This window comes from Pristiophorus japonicus, chromosome 8, assembly GCF_044704955.1.
Source record: "Pristiophorus japonicus isolate sPriJap1 chromosome 8, sPriJap1.hap1, whole genome shotgun sequence".
NCBI lineage: Eukaryota > Metazoa > Chordata > Chondrichthyes > Pristiophoridae > Pristiophorus > Pristiophorus japonicus.
In genome coordinates, this window is record NC_091984.1 from 64,781,357 (window position 1) to 64,801,529 (window position 20,173).

The 20,173-nt window shown below is 44.3% G+C and overlaps 1 protein-coding gene across 1 annotated transcript in view; it reads left to right on the plus strand.

The window, feature by feature from the left end:
- The first annotated feature begins 315 nt into the window (after window positions 1–315).
- The window catches only part of ttc39a (tetratricopeptide repeat domain 39A), a 125,958-nt gene continuing 106,100 nt past the window's right edge, over window positions 316–20,173 (plus strand). Inside the window, 1 exon segment of the mRNA XM_070886105.1 lies at window positions 316–476. Within this exon segment, the coding sequence (XP_070742206.1) occupies window positions 418–476 (59 nt within the window). The 5' untranslated portion in view covers window positions 316–417.

Below are 20,173 nucleotides of genomic sequence, written 5' to 3' on the forward strand. Positions count from 1 at the left end.
GAATTCCTTATCTGACCAGGACCTGTGCTGTACCAGGTCTTTAAACAAAAGCAATAGTTGGTCTCCTACCTCTGCAAATCACAAAGTGGGTGATTTTTCTGCTGTACAGCAGACTCAAAAAATGCACTTCTGAATTCTGTCTTTTACTCATTTAAACATGTATCCAGAGACTTTGAGAGGTTTATGTCTCGAACGTTGTCAGCCGCTCAGGAATGAAGCAGTCTGCCGCCGAGACGATTAGTGAGGGTGGGATCTAATTCGAAGGCGTCTTCTGGGAGTGGTGCATCGGCTGTGGAATGAAGACGGGCGTTTCTCGTGTCATTCACTCCAGGCAAAGAAACCACACGGAAAGAAATCATTCAACTCGAGTTAACTTTCGTGATTCGGTCGCAAAACTTGGGTTCGTCTTCAAACTCGATGTCTGCCTTCATGAACTTCACGTCGAGTTGGAAACAGAAGAACAAGGCTGAGCCGAGGTTAGTGCTGACCAGGAATCTCGGCGTGTGCGCCACCCGTGCTACACCGCTCACTAAAGGTGCATTTGTTTTAAACACAAACCCTTGCGTTAAATCAAGTATGTTTAGCTGCACATGGGAGAAAAGATAAAGTAAATTGTAGAACCGAGTTTTTAATTTTGCTGTTCCGCTCCAACTTCCATCGACATTCTGGAATGCAAACCATCAGGACATGGTGCCTGTTCCACTTCGAGTTTCAATGATTCCTCCTTATCCCATCTAATTGATCCACCTTACCCTCCTGTAGTCCTTCATTCTCAGCCTTACACTCTCCTGTAAACATGGAGGCAAAGTATTTTTCATCCTTTTGACCTCCATCTGTTAAATTTCCATCTCTAATTGGCCCCACTCTTTCTTTAACTATTCTTTTACCTTTCATATGTTTTATAGATTCCCTTTCTATTTCCCTTTATATTACCCGTCATACATATTTCCCTTGTATATTTTCTTTAATTCATTTTCTATTAGATGTAGATTTGGTATATGTCTCTTTCTTAAGTCTTATTTTAATTACTTATTTTAATTTTTCTAATCATCCAAGGATTTCCAGCTTTTCCTGCACTAGAATATGTCTGGTTTTTAACCTAAACACCACCTATTCAAAAAATTTCCCATCGTTTGTCCACTGTTTTAGCAGCCAGTTTTACTTCCTAATTTATCTGTGCTAGTTCCTTTTATCAAGTTATTAAATTTTACTTTTTTCCCCTACTCAAGTGCCTTTATCTTTGACTGCTTTTCAATTTTTATATTGAACCCAACTGTTATGGTTGCAGTTTCAGAGATGTTCCCCTATCCTTGCATTATGGGTATGGTAGCATAGTGTTAATGTTACTGGACAAGTAATGCAGAAGCCTGGACTAATGATAATTATAATAACTTTTATTTATATAGCGCCTTTCATGTAGTAAAATGTCCCAAGGTGCTTCACAACAGTGTTACAAACAAACAGATACATTTGACACTGAGCCACAGAAGAAATTAAGGCAGATGATCAAAAGCTTGTTAGAGAGGTAGGTTTTAAGGAGCGTCTTAAAGGAGGAAAGAGAGGTAGAGGTTTAGGGAGGGAGTTCCAGAGCTTGAGGCCCAGGCAGCTCAAGGCACGGCCACCGAGCAGTTATAATAAGGGATGTTCAAGAGGCCAGAATTTGAGGAGCGCAGACATCTTGTGGGATTGTGAGGCTGAAAAAGATTACAGAAATAGGGAGGGGCAAGTCCATGGAATGATTTGTAAACAAGGATGAGAACTTTGAAATCGAGGCGTTGTTTAACTGGGAGCCAATGTAGGTCAGAAAGCACAGGGGTGATGGGTGATCTTGACGGTGCGGGTTAGTTACACGGGCTGCTGAGTTTTGGATGACTTGAAGTTTCCGTAGTGTGGAAGGCTGCCCACGAGTGAGTTGGAGTACTCAAGTCTAGAGGTAACAAAGACATGAATGAAGGTTTCAGCAGCAGAAAAGCTGAGGTAGGGGAAGAGGTGGGCAATGTTAGCGAGGTGGAAAAAGGCAGTTTTAGTTATGCTGCGGATATGTGGCTGGAAACTCATTTCAGGGTCAAATATGACACCTAGGTTGAGAACAGTCGTCTTCACTCTCGGATTGATGCTAGGGAGAGGGATGGAGTCAGTGGTTGGGAATCATGATCCAGAGACATAAGTTCAAATCCCATCACGGCAGCTGGGGAATTTAAATTAGTTAATTAAAAACATCTGGAATAAAAAGCTAGTATCAGTAATGGAACCATCCGGTTCACTAATGTAAGGAAATCCGTCCTTACCCAGTCAGGCCTATATGTGACTCCAGACCCACAGCAAAGTGATTGACTCTTAACTGCCCTCTGAAATGGCCCAGCATGTCACTACAAAGAAGTATACTGAGAACTGCAGCAGTTCCAGAAGATAGCTCACCACCATCTTCTCTAGAGCAATTAGGGATGGTCAATAAATGCTGGCCTTGCCAGCGACGGCCACATCCTAGGAACTAATAAATAAAAAATATTAAAGCAGAGCACAATCATAGAATTATACAAAGGGGTTCGAAAAACATTTTGGGGCCGAAATTGCCCGTCTCTATAAGCTCCATTACCACCTCTAAAAGGCAGGAATGGAGTGGAGAGGCTTTACCGACCAGGGGCTGACTTGTCCGAAATTGCCCTGGGCCGGAAGCGGCAGGAATGGGTTTCCACACCACCTGTTTTCCCACCCCGTCGGGCACATGCCGACCCCACTAAACTAAAATATCTGGAGAGTTCGCAGCAGCCTTACCCTTTAACTATATCGCTGATGACTCATTGGGGCGGCCGACCCGGCAGAACTTCTGCTCCACAGCCGTCCCGCTCCAAAAAAATTCTATCAGCTGAAAATCGATCGAGTCTCTGCACCAAAAAGAAATAAAAATGCTAAGTGTGCCCCGTTTCTGGCAGAGGGCAATTTCGCCCCCTTTATCTCTTAGTTTCTAGTTAATAATCACATATTTAGAATCAGCCAAACGTCAATCTTCACATACTTAGGTTAACTTAGACATGTAGATCGTCATTATACAATCAATTATTAAGATTGCAGGCTTAAAGCATGTGAAAATGTACTGCTGCTTTGGGAGATTAATGTGGTGTTCTCTAACCTGGAACAATATTTGGGTTCCTTGATGTTTGTCATTGATTAATATGTTGAACTTTTTGTTGGTAGAGTCACAATCAGATGGCTATGCTGTCAAATAGTGATACTAAAGCTGCACTTGGTTATGCTATTTATTGTTTTGTCACTTGAGTAAAGTGGGGAGGTGTAGCCTTTATACAAGATGTGTATTGGAATCTACCTTTAACTGAACACTAGTTTGAAATTGCTACTGAAGGTAAAACTATGTGTTGCTGTTCAAGTATGTTTTAATATTGTACAACTCGCAAGAGTTACTGCCAGGATATATAGAATGCCACCACGGGTGTGGGGAGGGTGTGCATTCAAGAATCTGCAGGATTCTGGTATTTGAGATCTGCTGAAGGAACTGAAATTGTTTACAAGCCAGGCCCATATTTGAACAAAGGCTGCAAGATTCACACATGTTAGGAACATAGGAATTGCTAGACAAAAAAAGTCCAAGGCCCGTCTAGTTCGCCTTCTATCCTGGTAGTCGCATGACTAATCATAGCAATCAACTCACCAAGGCTTCTTCTGCAGCACCTCCCAAACCTGCGATCTCAACCATCTAGAAGGACAAGGGCAGCAGGTGCATGGGAACACCACCACCTCCAAGTTCCCCTCCAAGTCACACACCATCCTAACTTGGAAGTATATCGCCATTCCTTCATGGTTGCTGGGTCAAAATCCTGAAACTCCCTCCCTAACAGCACTGATAGATTGATTCAATAGTAACTTTCAAAATAGTGGAAGCAGATTCAATACTAACTTTCAAAAGGAAATTGGATAAATACTTAAGCATTTTCAGGGTTATGGGGAAAGAGCAGGCAAGTAGTACTAATTGGTTAGCTTGTTCAAAGAGCCGGGACTGGCATGATGGGCCAAATGGCCTCCTTCTGTGCTGTATGTTTCATCCTGATTTGAATTGGGTAGAATCTCCGTAAAGTTAGTGGTAAAATGTGTACAAGTAAACAATGTCCTTGGACCTGCTGTTTGCATTTACACTTCAAAATCAGCATGTAGCTGGGTCAAAACGACCCGATTAAAACTTCCAAGTTCAACATTTCTATATAGGAACAGGACTTGGCCATTCAGCCCTTTGAGCCTGTTCCACCATTTAATTCGACCCAACGAGTCCTAAGTGGCTAGTATTTTGATTGTGCATGAAGGGAATACAAAATATGCACAGGAAAGTGACGGTGCACTGAAGATATGGTGTCAAAGTGAGAATGAGGGAGAAAAATGCATGACCGTGGGTACTAGGCAGGAGGAGGAGTTTAAAGCTGGACAATGGAGGTATGTCCAAGGGAGCCAGAGCATCAATGGTACTGGGGGGAAGGGGAACTCATTCTCACTACTTTTAAAAGCTATTAGTCTCTGTCCAATTGTCATTAGGGCGCCCCTAGGTATTGTCCATCTTCTAATGTGATGGAATCTATGCACTCTGTTTCATACTCGAATTCAGGAGCTGATGCCTCTTGAGTCAGAAGGTTGAGGGTTCAAGTCCCACTCCAGAGACTTGAGCACAAAATCTAGGCTGACGCTTCAGTGCAGTACTGAGGGAGTGCTGCACTGTCAGAAGTCCTGTCCTTGGATGCAATGTTAAATCGAGGCCCTGTCTGCCTTCTCAGGTGTATGTAAAAGATCTCCTGGCACTATTTTGAAGAAGGGCTTACTGGTGTGCTGCCCAATATTTATCCTTCAACCAACATCAACAAAACAGATTATCTGGTTGTTATCATGTTGCTATTCGTGGGAGTTTGCTGTGCGGAAATTGGCTGCCATATTTCCTACATTACAACAGTGACTACACTTCAAAAGTACTTCATTGGCTGTAAAATACTTTGGGACGTAGAGTTTGTGAAAGGTGCTATAAAAATGAAAGTATTTATTTTTAATTGATCTGAGCCTGGTAGTAATAGCCAGTGTCTGCAGCAAGTTCATTTGTGAAAACACTGCATGTCAGTTGGCTGCATTTTACACGGATGAATCAGCATTTGACCCCGAGTATTCTCTTGTCTGTGTTGCGTGTTGAAAATCAAACACTCCCATCCCATTGTCTCAATCTGCATTGCTACCCTCCTCCCCCGACCCCCTCCTGTGCTTATCATTGTGCAACCATGTAGTCATTGGTTGGGCAACATCAGTCATCTATTTCAGGTCCCAAACAATTTCCTGCTTAACTTGATTGAGTTTTGCTAACTTGATTGAGTTTTTTGATGAGGTAACAGTGAGGGTTGATGAAGGCAATGAGGTTGATGTGAAGGCCTTGGAGAGGGTGCAGAAAAGATTTACAAGAGTGGCTCCAGGGATGAGGGGCTTCAGTTACATGGGTAGACTGGAGAAGCTGGTTTTGTTCTCCGTAGAGCAGAGAAGGATTGAGAGAAGATTTGACCAAAATGAAGAGGTTGTCTATACAGGGTAGATAGAGAGAAACTGTTCCCTTTGGCGGAAGGGTCGAGAATCATAGGACACAGATTTAAAGTGATTGGCAGAAGAACCAAAAGTGACATGAGAAAAAACCTTTTTACACAGCGAGTGTTTATGATCTGGAATGCACTGCGTGAAAGGGTGGTGCAGGCAGATTCAGTCATGGCTTTCAAAAGGGAATTGGATAAGTACCTGAAGGAAAAAAATTTGCAGGGCTACGGGGAAAGGGCGGTGAGTGTGGGACTAACTGAAGTGCTCTTGCAGAGAGCCGGCATGGGCTCGACAGGTTGAATGACCACCTCCTATGCTGTGTAACCATTCTATGATTCAATGTGGACTCTCCAGCACAGGTGCGCGTGTCTCTCCTGCTTATTCACCCGAGACTCCGGTATTTTTTTAATATACATTAACGGGATGTGGGTGTCACTGGTAAGGCCAGCATTTATTACCCATCCCTAATTACCCTTGAGAAGATGGTGGTGAACCGCCTTCTTGAACCACTGCAGTCCGTGTGGTTAAGGTACTCCCACAGTGTTGTTAGGGAGGGAGTTCCTGGATTTTGACCCAGAGACGATGAAGGAACCCCGCCTGCTACTGTACCTTCATCCCAGCCCTCCCTCCCCCCTCTTCTCCACCCCCCTCCCCCACCCCCAGCACTGCTGGCCCCTTCTAGCTCCAGCCATGGCCTCGGCTTTGCTCTTTCTTTGGCAATATTGGCCATTTAACAATGTTTTATGCCAGCTGCTGCAGCAATATTTGGTGGAGACATTGACTTGGGATATGGAGAGAGGTTGTGGTCGAGGAGGTGAGAGAGAGACCAGGATAGACACATATTATGGGCTCAATTTTCCCCAATGCCGTTTTTTGGCATATTTGAAAAGCTACGCCCGTTTTTTTGGGGCCCGACTACGCCAAAAAAAACCTTTAGTTTCCCAGTTCTAATTTTTGAAATTGCCGCCACAAAGCCCGTCCTTTAGCTTTGGGGGGTGGAGACTAAGATCTGCGCCGAAAAAATGAGGCCCCCACCCCCCACCTTCTGCACATGCATAAAAAAAAAAGAGGTTTTCTATGTGACTGGTATGGGCGCGCATGCCCAGCACACTCCCTCCAAAACTTCGGCTAAAAACAATGGCATCTTTTTGTGCTGATTTTGTAACGTGCGCTGGTTTTTGTTAAGTGCCCAGAAGGTTTTTTGGGAGTGGTCACATACGCCGTCGTAGAAAAGATGTAAGTTGGCCAAACTTGCTTAAATGTCAAAAACTGGCGCAGACATCAGGTTACGCTCCCTATGACGCAAAAAATAAGCCAAAATAAATCGTATCTAAGTGGATTACGCTGGCGCAGAAACTTTATGGAAACTTGGAGATTTTAATTAACCCCCAAAAAACGGTGGACGCTAAAAAACGGCGCAAATAATTGGGGAATATTGAGCTCATAGTGAGGTGAGTAAATAATTGTGGAGCATGAAAAAAAGAAAATCAGGTAAACGATTAGGCGCAAGACATCATGAACAGACATAAGAACAGAGAGATAGCAAGGAAAAGTGCGTGGTCACAGAGAGGTAGCAATATCAGTGATATGGGAGACCACGGTGCGGAAAGAGTATGAGTAAAACATTGGAAGAGACAAACAGGCAGAAGATGTTACAGAGATGAGAAGACAAAGGCGTAGATGAAAGAGATTGAGACAAACAGAGAACAAGGAGAGAGACAATATTAGAGGCATAAAGTTTGCATGGACACATCAAGAGACAGAAAAAGAGACGGAGTTTGGGGAGAGCGATAGGAAGGGATTTGGAGGACAAATACATGTCAAAGGAACATGATGAGGGATACAAAGATCACCACAAGCAACATCATGGGAGATCTACTAAAAATATTACTCTTGATTCCAATTGAGTGTTCCTTAAATAAAATAATTTGTGGAAACAAATCCATAAAGTTTGTTGTTGACATGACTTGAGGTATTCTGCACTAAATGTAATTCTATCATCAATTCTGCCCAGATTCTTTGAATAAGTGTGCTGATAAATGATTATATATGCTGCTTAACCAATTAACATGCATATCAACCCTTTGCATGTTATGCTAACAGTCAGCATTCAAAATCCAGTGGCATCTTTTTACATTTCAGCATGTTTTTCAGATAACCAAGCAGATCAATTGGAGGATGGGCCTTGGTGGCTTACAGTCAGGTGCACAAAAGAATACATATTTATTTAGGATTACATGTCCATTCCTGCAAACCAGTGGTTAATGAGGGAGGAGGTAGGGAATGTGGCAGCATTTCCCTTTGAACTCTGTTAACGCGATAGCATGAGCTGTATTCCGAGTAAGTCAGTTGTTGCAGTAAAGACTACGCTGCTGGGCTATGCAGAAATGATCCATGACTACATTAACATGTAGGAACAGGGATTGATGTAGGAACATGCACTCACTCAGCCCCTGCTGCCTTTGCAGGTGTATTGCCATCTTTATACTTTTCACAGATATATATTGGTGTGTTATTGTGAACAGTGAGGCTCATGGCATCCTACTCCCAAGCACAGCTTTCTTCAGAGTGTTTCGGGCACTTTTACCTGATGCTAATTTCTTGTGGCAGATACTGAACTCTCTAAAGTTGTATTGAAATCTCTACAGTTTGCTTATTTTCATAATTAAACGATGAATGAATTATTTTGCCTTCATAGGCAGAATTACACTATTCTCTGAAATGGGGGAGAGGCCATAACCTCAGACCTGGAAGATGAATCTTGTGTCTTCAGCACTGAGATTTTTCTTTAAAAATTTCTACATTCAGCACTGCTTCAAAACGTAGTGTCGTGTACTTTAGTCTTTTCCCATCCAGTGTACGCGATGGATTGTTGGGTACAGTTGTAACAAACCACAACGAAAAACAATAATAAGATTAAAACTGGACAGATCACCTGGCATCGGCTCTGACTTTGGACACAACAACGGCACACCCAGCCCAGTCGATCCTGCAAAGTCCTCCTCACTAACATCTGAGGACTTGTGCCAAAATTGGGAGAGCTGTCCCACAGACTGGTCAAGTAACAGCCTGATATAGTCATACTCACAGAATCATACCATTCAGCCAATGTCCCAGATTCCTCCATCACCATCCCTGGGTATGTCCTGTCCCACCAGCAGGACAGACACACCAGAGGTGACGGCACAGTGGTATACAGTCGTAACGGAGTGGCCCTGGGGAGTCCTCAACATTGACTTTGGACCCCATTATTTCTCGTGGCTTCAGGTCAAGCATGGACAAGGAAACCTCCTGCTGATTACCACCTACTGCCCTCCCTCAGCTGATGAATCAGTACTCCATCTTGAACACCACTTGGAAGAAGCACTGAGGGTAGCAAGGGCACAGAATGTACTCTGGGTGGGGGACTTCAATGTCCAACACCAAGAGTGGCTCGGTAGCATGATGACTGATCGAGCTGGCCAAGCCCTGAAGGACATAGCTGCCAGACTTGGCTTGTGGCAGATGGTGATAGAACCAACATCCTCATCCTCACCAATCTACCTGTCGAAGATGCACCTGCCCATGACCGCATTGGTAGCAGTGATCACCGCACAGTCCTCATGCAGACAAAATCCCAACTTCACACTGAGAATAACCTCCATCGTGTTGTGTGGCTAAATGGCACAGATTCAGAACAGATCTAATAGCTCAAAACTGGGTATCCATGAGGTGCTGTGGGCCAGCAGCAGCAGCCGAATTGTATTCCACCACAATCTGCAACTACATGGCCCGGCATATCCCTCACACTACCATTACCATCAAGCCATGGGACCAACCCTGGTTCAATGAGACCAGACGTACTTAAAAATGAGATGCCAACCTGGGGAAGCTGCAATACAAGACTACATGCATGCTAAACAGCAGAAGCAGCATGCGAAAGACAAAGCTAAGTGATCCCACAATCAACGGATCAGATCAAAGCTCTGCAGTCCTGCCATTTCCAGTCTTGAATGGTGGTGGAGAATTAAACAACTAACTGGAGGAGAAGGCTCCATGAATATCCCCATCCTCAATGATGGCGGAGACCAGTACATGAGAGCAAAAGACGAGGCTCAACATAAGAACATAAGAATTAGGAGCAGGAGTAAGCCATTTTGCCCCTCGAGCCTGTTCCTCCATTCGATAAGATCGTGGCTGATGATCTACCTCAAATCCACTTTCCTGCATTATCCCCATATCCCTTGATTCCCTTAATATCCAAAAATCTATCGATATCTGTCTTAAATATCATCATCATAGGCAGTCGCTCGAAATCGAGGAAGACTTGCTTCCACTCTTAGCATGAGTTCTTAGGTGGCTGTACAGTCCAATACGAGAACCACAGTTTCTGTCACAGGTCGGACAGATGATCGTTGAGGGAAAGAGTGGGCAGGGAGCCTGGTTTGCTGCACGCTCCTTCCGCTGCCTGCGCTTGATTTCTGCATGCTCTCAGCGACGATACTCGAGGAGCTCAGCGTCCTCCCGAATGCACTTCCTCCACTTAGGACGGTCTATGGTCAAGGACTCCCAGGTGTCAGTGGGGATGTCGCACTTTATCAGGGAGGCTTTGAGGGTGTCCTTGTAACGTTTCCTCTGCCCGCCTTTTGCTCATTTGCCGTGGACTAGTTCCAAGTAGAGCGCTTGCTTTGGGAGTCTCGTGTCTGGCATGCGGACTATGTGGCCTGCCCAGCGGAGCGGATCAAGTGTGGTCAGTGCTTCAATGCTGGGGATGTTGGCCTGAACGAGGACGCAAATGTTTGTGCGTCTGTCCTCCCAGGGGATTTGCAGGATCTTGCGGAGATATCACTGGTGGTATTTCTCCAGCAACTTGAGGTGTCTACTGTACATGGTCCATGTCTCTGAGCCATACAGGAGGGCAAGTATTACTATGACCCTGTAGACCATGAGCTTGGTGACAGTTTTGTGGGACTAATCTTCACACACTCTTTTCCTCAGGCGGCCGAAGGCTGCACTGGCGCACTGGAGGCGGTGTTGGATCTCATCATCAATGCCTGCTCTTGTTGATAGGAGGCTCCCGAGATAGGGGAAGTGGTCCACGTTGTCCAGGGCCATGCCGTGGATCTTGATGTTTGGGGAGCAGTGCTGTGCAGCGAGGACAGGCTGGTGGAGGACCTTTGTCTTACTAATGTTTAGCTTAAGGCCCATGCTTTCATATGCCTCGGTAAATACGTTGACTATGTCCTGGAGTTCAGCCACTGTGTGTGTACAGACGAAGGGGTCGTCTGCGTACTGTAGCTCAATGACAGAGGTTGGGGTGGTCTTGGACCTGGCCTGGAGATGGCGAAGGTTGAACAGCTCCCACTGGTTCTGTAGTTTAGCTCCACTCCAGCGAGGAGCTTGTTGACTGTGAGGTGGAGCATGGCAGCGAGGAAGATTGAGAAGAGGGTTGGGGCGATGACGCAGCCCTGCTTGACCCTGTCCGGACATGAATTAGGAGCAGGAGTAAGCTATTTGGCCCCTCAAGCCTGCTCCTCCATTCAATAAGATCTTAGCTGATGATCTACCTCAAATCCACTTTCCTGCACTATCCCCTTATCCCTTGATTCCCTTAATATCCAAAAATCTAGCAATATCTGTCTTAAATATACTCAATGACTGAGCATCCACAGCTCTCTGGGATAGAGAATTTCAGAGATTCACCAGTGAAGAAATTTCTCATTCAGTCCTAAATGGCCAACCCCTTGTAACCCCTGGTTCTAGATTTCCCAGTCGTGGGAAACATCCTCTCTGCATCTACTCTGTCAAGCCCTGTAAGAAGTTTGTATGTTTCAATGAGATCATCTCTCATTCTTCTAAACTCTGGAGAATATAGGCCTAGTCTACTCAATCTCTCCTCCTAGGACAATCCTCCAATCCCAGGTCTCCTCCTAGGACAATCCCCCAATCCCAGGAATCAGTCTGGTGAACTTTTGTGCGGAAGCGTTTGCAACCATGTTCAGCCAGAAGTGCCGAGTGGATGATCCATATCGGCCTCCTCCTGAGATCCCCACCATCACAGAAACCAGTCTTCAGCCAATTCGATTCATTCCACATGATATCAAGAAACGACTGAGCGTACTGAATACAGCAAAGGCTCTGGGTCCTGAAAACATCCCGGCTGTCGTGCTGAAGACCTGTGCTCCAGAACTAGCCACGCATCTAGCCAAGCTGTTCCAGTACAGCCACAACACTGTCATCTACCAAACAATGTGGAAAACTGCCCAGGTATGTCCTGTCTACAAAAAGCAAGATAAATCTAATCCGGCCTATTGCCCCATCAATCATCAGCAAAGTGATGGAAGATGTCATCGCCAGTGCTATCAAGTGGTACTTACCAATAACCTGTTCACCGATGCCCAGTTTGGGTTCCACCAGGACCACTTGACTCCAGACCTCATTACAGCCTTGGTCCAAACATGAATGAAAGAGCTAAATTCCAGGGATGAGGTGAGAGTGACTGCCCTTAACATCAAGGCAGGATTTGACTGAATGTGGCATCAAGGAGTCCTATTAAAATTGAAGTCCGTGGGAATCAGGGGGAAAACTCTCCAATGCAATGGAAGCCCAAACTGCTTCCATTTTTAAAATGTGTTCCTGGGATGTGAGGGTCACTGGCAATGCCACCATTTATTACCCATCCCTAATTACCCTTGAAGATGATGGTGAGCTGCCTTCTTGAACTGCTGCAATCCTCGTAGTGAAGGTATTTTCATAGTGCTGTAAGGGAGGGAGTTCCAGGATTTTGACCCAGCGACAATGAAGGAACGGTGATTTATTTCGAAGTCAGGATGGCGTTTGACTTGGAGGGAAACTTGCAGGTGGTTTGGGAGGTGCTGTCGAAGAAGCATTGGCGAGTTGCTGCAGTGCATCTTGTAGATGGTACACACTGCAGCCACGGTGCACTGATAATGGAGGGAGTGAATGTTTAAGGTGGTGGATGGGGTGCCAATCAAGTGGGCTGCTTTGTCCTGGATGGTGTCGAGCTTCTTGTACATTGTTGGAGATGCACTCATCCAGAAAAATGAAGTTGTAATGTCTGTAAGCTTATAATGTTTGTAGCTCCACACTGTGGCTGTGGACATATTGTGTACTGCAACTGCAGAGTTAATAATAAACAGAACCAGGCTGTTCCGGAGGCTTCCGACAGAGCTGCTTGCCATGTTAGGAGCTGTGTGTGCTGTGCTCTGTGAATATATCACATTTGGTGATGAGATGGGATTTTTCGGATGATTTCAAGCTTAAATTTTGTTGGTGAAGGATTCAGCCAGCCGACAGAGAGACTTTGGAAGTTTATGTCTTTGGAAAAAGCTGCAAATATCCGAGGTAAAATACAGCACACGATGTGAACAGCTAGAGATTAAAATGGCAGGTGTAATGGGACATTTGGGTGAATATAGACACGACCGGGAACGTTTTAAAGCGTATGTGGATCAGCTAGAAATGTATTTCATTGCAAATAACATTATCGAAGTTCCAGACAATGCAGTCCAGAACCGGGCTGTGTTGGAACGCAAGAGAGCTATCTTCTTATCGGAGGCAGGTCCGGCATTATATGACACTCTTGTAAATCTGCTTGTGCCTGATGAGCCAAAAGACACAACGCTTAAAGAGATTTTAACGAAGCTGGAGCAGTACTATAACCCCAAACCGTTAGAAATTGCTGAAAGCTATCGTTTCGGGATTCGGAATCAAAAGGCTGATAAAAGCATCAGTGATTACAGCGTAGCATTAAAAAAAGTTATCGATGCATTTTTGTAATTTTGGAAACTTTCAAAACCGAGCATTACGGGGTCGTTTTGTTTGTGGGGTGAAAAATGATGCGATCAGAAGGAAGTTATTGACGACAGATGACTTGACATTTGAGATTGCTTGTCAGACAGCGAGGTTGACTGGCATGGCCGAACAATATTCCTGAGAATTAAATAATAATTACGATCATCAGTCAACCGAGGTAAATCACCTGCAGGTTCACAGTAAAAGGCGGTGGGGACCCAAAGTCTCAGAAACTGGAAATTCTAACAGAGCATCGAAGTCGTGCTATCGGTGCCTGGGACAACACATTGCTCAAAGTTGTCCACACGTGAAGGCAGAGTGTTTCTTCTGCAGAAAGACTGGGCATCTTGCGAAGGCATGCCGACTGAAGGGTAAATCAGCGTTCAAAGCTATGAGTCCAGCGTTCAAAGCTATGAGTAGAAATCCCAAGAGACTACGTAGCATGGAAGAACAACAACAGGACGAGGAGATGTTAGAGTTACACGTCATCAGGTGCACGAGGTTAACGGAGAGTGATTCGGAAAGTATCAAAATCCAAATAGCTGTTGCGGGATTCAAGATACCAATGGAAATCGACACGGGTGCATCCGTGAGTGTAGTACCGGAGTCGCTGTACCTTGACAAATTGCGTGATTTCAAACTGGAGAAATCCAAGATAGAGCTGCGAGGCTACTCGGGAGAGAAAATTCCTGTGCTGGGTCATATCACCGTACCGGTGAAATATAAAGATCAATTTCACAACTTGCCTCTAATCGTAGTGAAAGGAGACAAGCCTGCCTTACTAGGAAGAAATTGGTTGAGCTCACTGAAGCTGGATTGGAGTGAGATTTCCTGTGTGGAAGCGAGATTTTCATCAACGGATGAGGTTATCAAGAAGTATCCGAAGGTGTTCTGCGAAACGGGTAGTCTGATCCAAGGCTTCAAGGCGAGTGTCAGGGTACAGAAGGACTACAAGCCACGTTCCATACCATATGCACTCAAGGAGAAAGTTGAGCAAGAACTCAAAAGACTAGAGACTCAGAACATTATTTGTAAGATAGATCGATGTAATTGGGCTACACCCATTGTTGTTGAACCTAAGTCTGATGGTAAAGTAAGATTGTGTGGTGATTATAAGGTAACCGTAAACCAGGTTCTATAGCGTAATGTCCCCAATACATTGCTCAATAGAGAAGATTTGTTCACAACACTGACAGGTGGTCAGATCTTCTCAAAACTGGATCTTATGAATGCCGACTTACAGCTTGAACTAGATGAGGAGTCCAAGTTATGTTTGACTATAAATACTCATCTAGGTCTGTATCAGTTTAAAAAGCTACCATTTGGAGTGTCTTCCGCCCCTGCCATATTCCAAGGGATGAACCACCAGATTTTGCAAGGTATTAAAGGGATAGTATGTTTTTTGGATGACATACTAATTTCAGCACCAAATAGGCAAATTCATTATAACATATTGAATGAAGTCCTCAAACAGCTAGAGAAGCACACAGTACGTGTGTCTGCTCGTAAATGTGAGTTATTTAAAAACTCAGTGGAGTACTTAGGGTACAGAATAGACAAAGATGGTTTACATCCGACCAAGGAAAAACTGGATGCAATCAGAAATGCACCCACTCCCAGGAATGTCACTGAACTTCGATTATTCTTGGGTCTTTTGAACTATTATGGGAAGTTCCTACCAAATTTGACTACAATATTACATCCACTGAATGAACTTTTGAAAAAACAGGTCCATTGGAAGTGGTCAAAAGAATGCAATACAGCATTTAAGAAGTGTAAAAGCAAATTGGTAGAGAGCACCATGTGAGTTCACTATGACATATCTAAGGAGATTAAGCTAGCATGTGATGCCTCTCCGTATGGAATTGGGGCAGTGATCTCTCATGTATCATGTAGTGGGGAGGAGAGACCAATTGCTTTTGCTTCACGCACTCTCAATGCCAATGAGAGTAATTATGCGCAAATTGAAAGGGAAGCTTTGGCATTAATTTTTGGGGTCAAGAAGTTTCACAAATACTTGTACGGGCGTAAGTTTACCATCGTTACGGACCATAAGCCCCTAACAGGAATCCTCCATCCAAAGTCCCCAGTTCCAACATTAGCTGCAGCCTGAATGCAGAGATGGGCTTTGATTTTGTCAGCATATACATATGATATTGAATATAGACGATCAGCTGATCACAGTAATGCTGATGCAATGTCTAGATTGCCTTCCCCATCACAAGTTACACCCGATAGGGAAGAAGTGTTTTATTTTTCATATATTGATGAACTGCCAGTCACAGCTGAAGAGATTGGTAGAGCAACCAAACGTGACCCAGTGATGTCAAAGGTGTATGATTATATTGCAAATGGATGGTCAAAACAGGTAACGGACAAAGATACACATCCATTCTTCATTCGTAGGAATGAATTATCAGCCGATAAAGATTGTATCATGTGGGGTGCAAGAGTGGTTATACCAAATAAATTCAGGTCCAAATTATTAGGAGATTTCCATGACCAGCACCTGGGAATGTGCTTGACTAAGAGTTTTGCACGCAGTTATTTATGGTGGCCAGGTCTTGATAAAGATATAGATAAGCAACCAGCATCAGTACCATTACAGCCATGGAAATGGCCTCCCAGGGTGTGGCAAAGGCTACATATTGATTTTGCTGAGTTAGAAGGACAACAATTGTTCATTGTGATTGATAGCCATTCGAAGTGGGTTGAGGTGTTCCCAATGTGGAAAATAACAAGAAGTAAAACATTGGACATTTTACGAAGATTATTTTCTTCAATTGTCCTCCCTGAAGAAATTGTTTCGGATAATGGACCACAATTTTGTTCAGAAGAATTTGCACAATTCACGAGCAAAAATGATGTGAAACATACCAAGGTTCCACTATACCATCCTGCTTCGAATGGTGCAGCAGAGCGCACTGTACAAATTGTAAATCGTGGCCTCATAAAGCAAATGTTAGATCCAAATCCAAGGAAACGACAGTTGTCATTGGATCACAAATTGGTTAATTTTTTGATTACATATCGAAATACTCCTCATACAACTACTGGTGGAACACCAGCGGAGTTGTTTCTCAAACGACAGCCACGAACCAGATTCTAGTTTTAAAACCAAATTTGGCACAGTCCGTAGAAGAGACACAATTAAGACAAAGAGAATCATGATAGAGGTAGAATAAAAGAGAGAAGTGTGAAATTAAACCAGTAGGTGAGAGTGAAGAACCATCACCATAAATGGTTAAAGTGGTTACTAGGAAGAGTGGTGAAGATATGTGGTCCTCGCACATATTTGGTAAAGATGTTTGATAATGGAGAGGTTAGGTTTGTTCATATTGATTATATTTTACCTGCAGACATGGAAGGAGTTGAAGGTGGGAATGATTCAATTATTTCTGACTCATCAGATAGTTTTGATACACCAGTAGCAAATCCTAAATCCAATGTACTGGAATCAAATCCAGGAGAGAATCAGAATGAAAGTCTGAGTCTGAGTCAGGAAAACAAAGAGCCTGAAGTTAGAGTGAGTTCAAATGAAAATCAAGGAAATTCCGTGGAGGAAAACGTTCCTCAGGATGAGCCTCGAATGAGTGTGAAATCGACACCATGTTTGGAAGGTTCTGTTCGAGAGCGAAAGTATCCTCTTTGAAATGGAAAACAAGTGGTAAAGTTAAATTTGTAAATATAGAAAAAAAAATAAGTCTATATCCTGTGTTATGTATAAAAATGAAAGTTATGTATGATGTTTGTTATGATGGCTTCTTCATTAAGGAGGGAGAAGTGTAATGTCTGTAAGTTTGTAATGTTTGTAGCTCCATACTGTGGATGTGGACGTATTGCGTACTGCAACTGCAGAGTTAATAATAAACAGAACCAGGCTGTTCCGGAGGCTTCCGACAGAGCTGCCTGCCATGTTAGGGGCTGTGTGTGCTGTGCTCTGTGAATATATCACAGAAGTGTATTCCATTACACAACTGCCTTGTAGATGATGGAAAGGTTTTTAGTATTTGTGTGGTTGGTCCAGTTAAGTTTCTGATCAATGGTGACCCCCAGGATGTTGATGGTGGAGGTTTCAGTGATGGTTACGCTGTTGAATGTCATGGGGCGGTGGTTAGTCTTTCACTTGTTGGAGATAATCATTGCCTGGCACTTGTGTGGGATGAATGTTACTTGCCAGTTAGCAGCCCAAATCTGAATGTCGTTCAGGTCTTGCTGCACACTGGCACGGACTGCTTTATTACTTGAGGAGTTGTGAATGGAACTGAACACTGTGTAATTATCAGCAAACATCCCCACTCCTGACCTTATGATGGAGGGACGGTCATTGATGAAGCAGCTGAAGATGGTTGGGCCTAGGACACTGCCCTGAGGAACTCACGCAGCGATGCACTGGGGCTGATTGACCAACAACCACAACCATCTTTCTTTGTGCCAGGTATGACTCCAACCAGTGAAGAGTCTTTACCCGGATTCTCATTGATTTAAATTTTACTAGGGCTCCTTGATGTCAGTGGCAGTCACTCTCATCTCAGCTCTGGAATTCAGCACTTTTGTCCATGTTTGGAACCAAGGCTGTAATGAGGTCTGGAGCTGATTGGTCTTGGCAGAACTGAAACTGAGCCTCAATGAATGGGTTATTGGTGAGTAAGTGGTGCTTGATAGTACTGTCGACAACAACACCTATCATCACTGCTGATGATGAAAGTAGACTGATGGGACAGTAATTGGTCAGATTGGATTTGTCCTGCTTTTTTGTGCTTTTTGTCGGTTTCAGCGCCTGCAGACACGTTTAAATCATGTTAGTCTTCAATTCGCCCGAAAATTGCATGCTAAATCCACACTTTCAAACAGATGTTTCTTACTAGCACTTTTAGGGGTCAAGTTGCGGCCTGAGTTGCTCCTATTTTTTTGGAGCAACTGGTTTAGAATGGAGTATCTTAGAAATTGTAATTCTCGGCATTTAGTTTGCTCCAGTTCTAGTGAGTTAGAACAGTTTCATTTTGGAACAGATTTTTTTTTTCAAAAGGGGGGCCACTTATGCCTGTTTTGAAAGTTTAGGCAGTGAAAACTTACTTCAAGCTAACTTAGAATGGAGTAAGTGTAGATTTTTGTACGCTCAGAAAAACCTTGCCGACACTTAGAAAATCAGGCGTAAGGAAGAGAGATGAGGTGCCGGGGGTGGGGGGAAGGGAAGTTTACAAACATGAAACACATCACTTTTACAAATAAAGAGCCTTCATCAATAATAAATGATAAATAAATCAACCAATAAATCAATCAAAAAAAAATGTAAAATAAAAAATAAAATTTTTTAAAAAATCAATAAATAACAAATTACGTTTCTACTCACCGACTGCAGCACCGGGGACCCTCCAACAGCGTGCTGGGACGGGGCCCCCGCAGTGTGTCTCTCTCTCTGTCGGTGTCTCTCTCTCTCTGTCTGTCAGTGTCTATGTGTTTGACAGCGAGGGCGGGGGGTGGGGGGTGGGAGAGGAGAGGAGAGAGAGGGAGGGAGGGGGAGAGAGGGAGGGAGGGGAGAGGAAGGGAGGGGGGAGAGAGGAGGGGGGGGAAGAGGGAGGGAGGGGGGAGTGGGCGGGAGAGAGCCAGAGGGAGCGGGAGCTGAACGGGGGGGAGCCACAGCCCAGAACAGGAGCTGGGCGTGGGAGGTGCAGTCCGATCTTCGCCACCCCAGTGAGCCCATTCGGCCAGGGCTTGGTGGCGGCATGCTTCGGGCCCCTCCCACACAGTTTCTGGGGCCTGGAGCTTCTGCACATGCGCGCACACTGTAGCGCTCATGTGCATGTTTTCAGCGCCGGGACTTGGCTCCGCCCCCCCACAGCTTGTGTTGCGCCGCGCCGAGGGCCTGGATCGACCTGAGGGAGTGGAGAATACCGAGGTAAGTTTTCGGCGCGGTTTTGAGTGCGGACATCAGGCGTGGCTCGCGGGGCTGCGCCATTCTTGGCGCGGCCCGAAACTTGACCCCTATGTGTCTGTTTTCACCCTTTGGCCAAAATATCTCCAGTGAGTCTACAGCACAGAAAGGGTCCATTTGGCCCAAATGGTCTATGCCACCTCCACACGGACCTCCTCCCACCCCTCTTCATCTCAACCAATCAACATATCCTTCTATTCCTTTCTCCCTCATGTGCTCAACTAGCTTCCCCTTAAATGCATCTATGCTAGTCGCCTCAACTACTCCATTTGGTAATGCATTCCACCTTTTTACACCATCTTTCAGGAAAGATGTTTCTCCTGAATTCCCTATTGGATTTATTAATGACTAACTTATATTTATGGCCTCTAGTTTTGGTCTACATTGAAATTAATTTGCCAATTGAACACCCATTCTGCAGGTTTATTAATGTCTTCTTGTATTTTGTCGCATTCTTCCTTTGTATTAACTGTGTTCTACCGTTTAATTACATTGGACTTCCCATATGCTGGATCACCATGATAGTATATATAACCTGTACATTCACAATGGTTGTGTTAGATTGGTGATACAAAACTGGTGAGGTTAGTTTCCTTAGATTTTGCTTACGTGAACAATACTACACCTGAACGCTCATTGATAATATCGATTATAGTTTCTGGGTGTACCCCTCAGGTGGTAACTTTCTATTTAAGCCTGTAGTATTTGTGATTAAATCATGTTTATTTTTCTCTAGTTTTCACTTGGTGGCTGTCCCTTTGAATCCTGTTACAATATATAAGGCCCAGTGTTTTCCATTTGTGAGCTTTCCAGCCTATGAGTTTTCCCCAATTAATTTCAACAGATAGGAAAATCTTGGGCTGGAGAGCACACAGATGA